At 40.3% G+C, this 3,526-nt stretch overlaps 1 protein-coding gene across 1 annotated transcript; it reads right to left on the reverse strand.

Annotated features, from left to right (window-relative positions):
• Positions 1–2,205: 2,205 nt before the first annotated feature.
• On the reverse strand, positions 2,206–3,150 carry LOC118628086 (olfactory receptor 4C46-like). Its single transcript, XM_036258807.1, has one exon. The coding sequence runs from the start codon at positions 3,148–3,150 to the stop codon at positions 2,206–2,208; it is 945 nt and encodes a 314-aa protein (XP_036114700.1).
• Positions 3,151–3,526: the final 376 nt, after the last annotated feature.

A 3,526-nucleotide genomic window follows, 5' to 3' on the forward strand; every position in this document is an offset into this window, starting at 1 on the left:
AGAACAAAGGCCTCCAGCAAGCCTGTCTGAGAAAAAGGTGCCTCTCCAGCTCTCATCCTGAGACCAAACAGCTCAGTTCTTCCCTGTGTGTCTCTGATGCCTTTCATGCTTCCTCCCTTCCAAACTTAGAGGGAGCAAGTCCAAGGAAGTCTGTGCAATGTGGTTTCAAAGCATCCTGTGCTTCCACTACTTTATTACTTATAACATTGTGTAGTAATTTTCTGCTCCCTCTTGGGACTCTTACAATATTCCTAAGCTCGGTGAAGGCAAGAATTGGGTTTCTTTTTAGTCACCACTGAAGTCCCAGCAACTATCAACATGCCTGATATATTTTTTGGCCTCAAAAAATTTTTTTTTTTTTTTTCCTCACCTGAGGACATTTTTCCATTTTTTGTTCAGATAGAGCGGGAGGGAGAGAGAGGAAGAGAGAGAGAGAGAAACATCGATGTAAAAGGGACACATCGAGTGGCTGCCACCGCACGACCAACCAGGGCTGGGGACAAACTGCAACCGAGGTACGCGCCCTTAGGGGGAACTGAACCCGGGTCTCTGTGGACCGCAGGCCGACGCTCTAACCACTGAGCCAAACTGGCCAGGGCTCAAAAATATTTTTTGATTAATGAATGAAAGACACAAGAAATGAAAGCAATGTATTTATTCTGAAATGGCTTTGTGTGTAGATGGAGCCACCTATTTTCAAAAACAGCTTTTAATCAGAAAATGTAACCAAAAAGTAAACTGATTAACAAAGAACTATAACATTAACAGCTCATATTCATAAGATAATAAAATCTGGTTGAGAACAGGGAGAGGATCAAGGTAAACTATTTGTGTCTATGCTGAGAACTGTAGTTTCCACTTCTTTCTCATCCTCATTGAGAGCAGGAGTCAAAACAAATTGTAGTTCCCCTAAGAGGTCTCACCAGAATTCTCCTTAGAGTTGAAACAGATAAATGTAGGAAAGAATTCCTTAGCCTCCAATACTACTTTTTTGCTCCCTTTTTATTGTATTCATTTATCTTCCTTTAGTTTCATTCATGTATTCAATATTCATCATGTACCAGACATCTCTACCTTGCAGAAACGATTGTTACATGTAGCAGGCAAACTCTTTATAGCATATGACTGTTTATTTAATAAATAGAAATTCCTGTATGACATCAAAATTTTTTTTTTTTTGAATCATTACTCTCTCTTATTTTAATCCTCACCTGAGGACATTTTTTGTATTTATCTTCAGATAGAGCGGGAGGAAGAGAGGGAGGGAGAGAAGAAGGAAGAGAGAGAGAGAGAGAAACATCAATGTAAGAGAGACACATCGACTGGCTGCCACCCACACGACCCTATCCAGGGCTGGGGACAACCTGCAACCAAGGTATGTGCCCTTATCAGGAACCGAACCCGGGTCTCTCTGATCCTCAGGTCGATGCTCTAACCACTGAGCCAAACCAGCCAGGGCGCATTACTCTTTTTGATGGGCTATCAGCATAAGATGAGTGATATGAGCTCTGAAACCTACAAGGAAACCTGGAAACATGCATAATCTTCATTTCTTACCTGTCAGAGGTTAAATGGCTGGTGCTTTTATAGCCCTAAAGTAGTTACATATTATAATGTTATAGGCAGCACATGACAATCAATTGTGATATATAAAAACAAGCAGTTATTAATTAAAAATTATTAGATTTTTAGTTATAGACAGTAAACTAATGTATACATTGTGTCCAGCACAGTCCCTGACTCAATAAATGGTAATGACTATGGTTATCTGATATATCACTACTGCTTGGTAGTTAATAGCAGCTAAGGGCATGATCTGGGAAATGGGTCAATTCTGGTACCTTAGTCTTTCTGTAAGGTTCCTCACCTGTAAAATGGTGGTAATAACAGTGCCTACCTCCTTGGATTGTTACAGAGATCATTGGTCAATAACAATACATTTCATTATTTCTTCAATTTGTTATTAGAAGGAAATCCTAAGAACCATATACATAGTTGAAGCTAGTAAAAATAAACCCTACTTTGGGACTATGTTTAAATGCGCAAAGAGTGGTCCTAGGTTATGTTTTTCTCTCTTTTCTTGCATCCGTTTCTGTTTCCCTCATTGCAGAACCTATGGTTTATAGCAATTAATTTTTTCTTTATCTCATAAGTATTTATTGCTGAGATAATCCAAAATGTCCTTTGATCTTTACCTCAGTTGAATCAATGTTGGGCTCTGGAACATTTAGTTGGCACCTGAAATAATTTCCTAATGGCATCTTTTATCTGGGAATTTCTCAAAGTATAGATTACAGGATTTAACATGGGAGTTATGATAGTGTAGAATACAGCAACTGCTTTATCAACCGGTAAAGTAGCTGCAGGTCTCATGTACACAAATATGCAGGGCACAAAAAATAAGACGACCACTGTGATGTGGGAGACACAGGTGAACAGGGCTTTGCGCCTTGCCACTAAGCTGTGGGTTCTTAGGGAGCGCAGAATGACCCCATAGGAGACCATCAAGAGGAGGAAGTTTAACAGACAGATGAACCCACTGTTGGCAGCGACAACGAGCCCTAGAGTGTGGGTATCAGTGCAGGCAAGATTCAGCAAAGGGTTCAGATCACACATAAAGTGATCTATGACGTTAGGGCCACAGAAGGGTAATCTGAAGATGAAGAGGATCTGTATGATTGCATGAAGAAAGCCTCCCACCCACACGACTCCCACTAGCAGGCCACACACCCGCCGATTCATGATGGTTGTGTAGTGCAAGGGCTTGCAGATGGCCACATAACGGTCATACGACATCACAGAAAGCAGGATGCCCTCAGCGCCTCCAAAAAAATGTTCCCCGAAGATTTGGGTCATGCATCCATTGAACAGAATGGTCTTCTTTTCGTGAAGTGAATCTACAATCAGTTTGGGGGTATTGACAGATGAATAGCAGGCATCAATAAAAGAGAGATAAGCGAGAAAAAAGTACATGGGAGATCCCAGTGATAAGCTGGCATGGATGGTGACCACAATGAGCACATTTCCTACCATTGTGAATATATAGATGACAAAAAACACAACAAATATGATTTTCTGCATCTTTGGATTCTCTGTGAGCCCCAGAAGAACAAACTCTGTCACATTCCTCGCATGCTCCATGTATTTCATGTGACAGTTAATTACATTATCTAAAAAGAAAAGTATTTTTTTTTATCAATGAAAGCTTGAATTTATTAAACTTGCTATTCTAATATATAAGTTCTTGGATTCTACTGCCTTGTGAATTCTCTGGAGGTGTGTGTGTTGGAAAGTTTTGAAGATGGCTCAAAATGCCTCCCAGGTGCTGTCTTTGTTAAGATTACAGACACAAAGAAGTTTTGTAAACACACAGGCAAGAGACCACCTGTACACACTCACTCATCCCAAATAAGCAAGAGTCTAATGGACTAGATTGTCCATGTGGCAGCCAAGTCTGAAAGGAGGTAGTGGATGGATGTAGAGCCTATGAACGCAAATCTTTGAATTTTTTCTTTAATCTCTAGGA

The sequence above is a fragment of the Molossus molossus genome, unplaced genomic scaffold, assembly GCF_014108415.1.
Source record: "Molossus molossus isolate mMolMol1 unplaced genomic scaffold, mMolMol1.p scaffold_m16_p_13, whole genome shotgun sequence".
Lineage (NCBI taxonomy): Eukaryota > Metazoa > Chordata > Mammalia > Chiroptera > Molossidae > Molossus > Molossus molossus.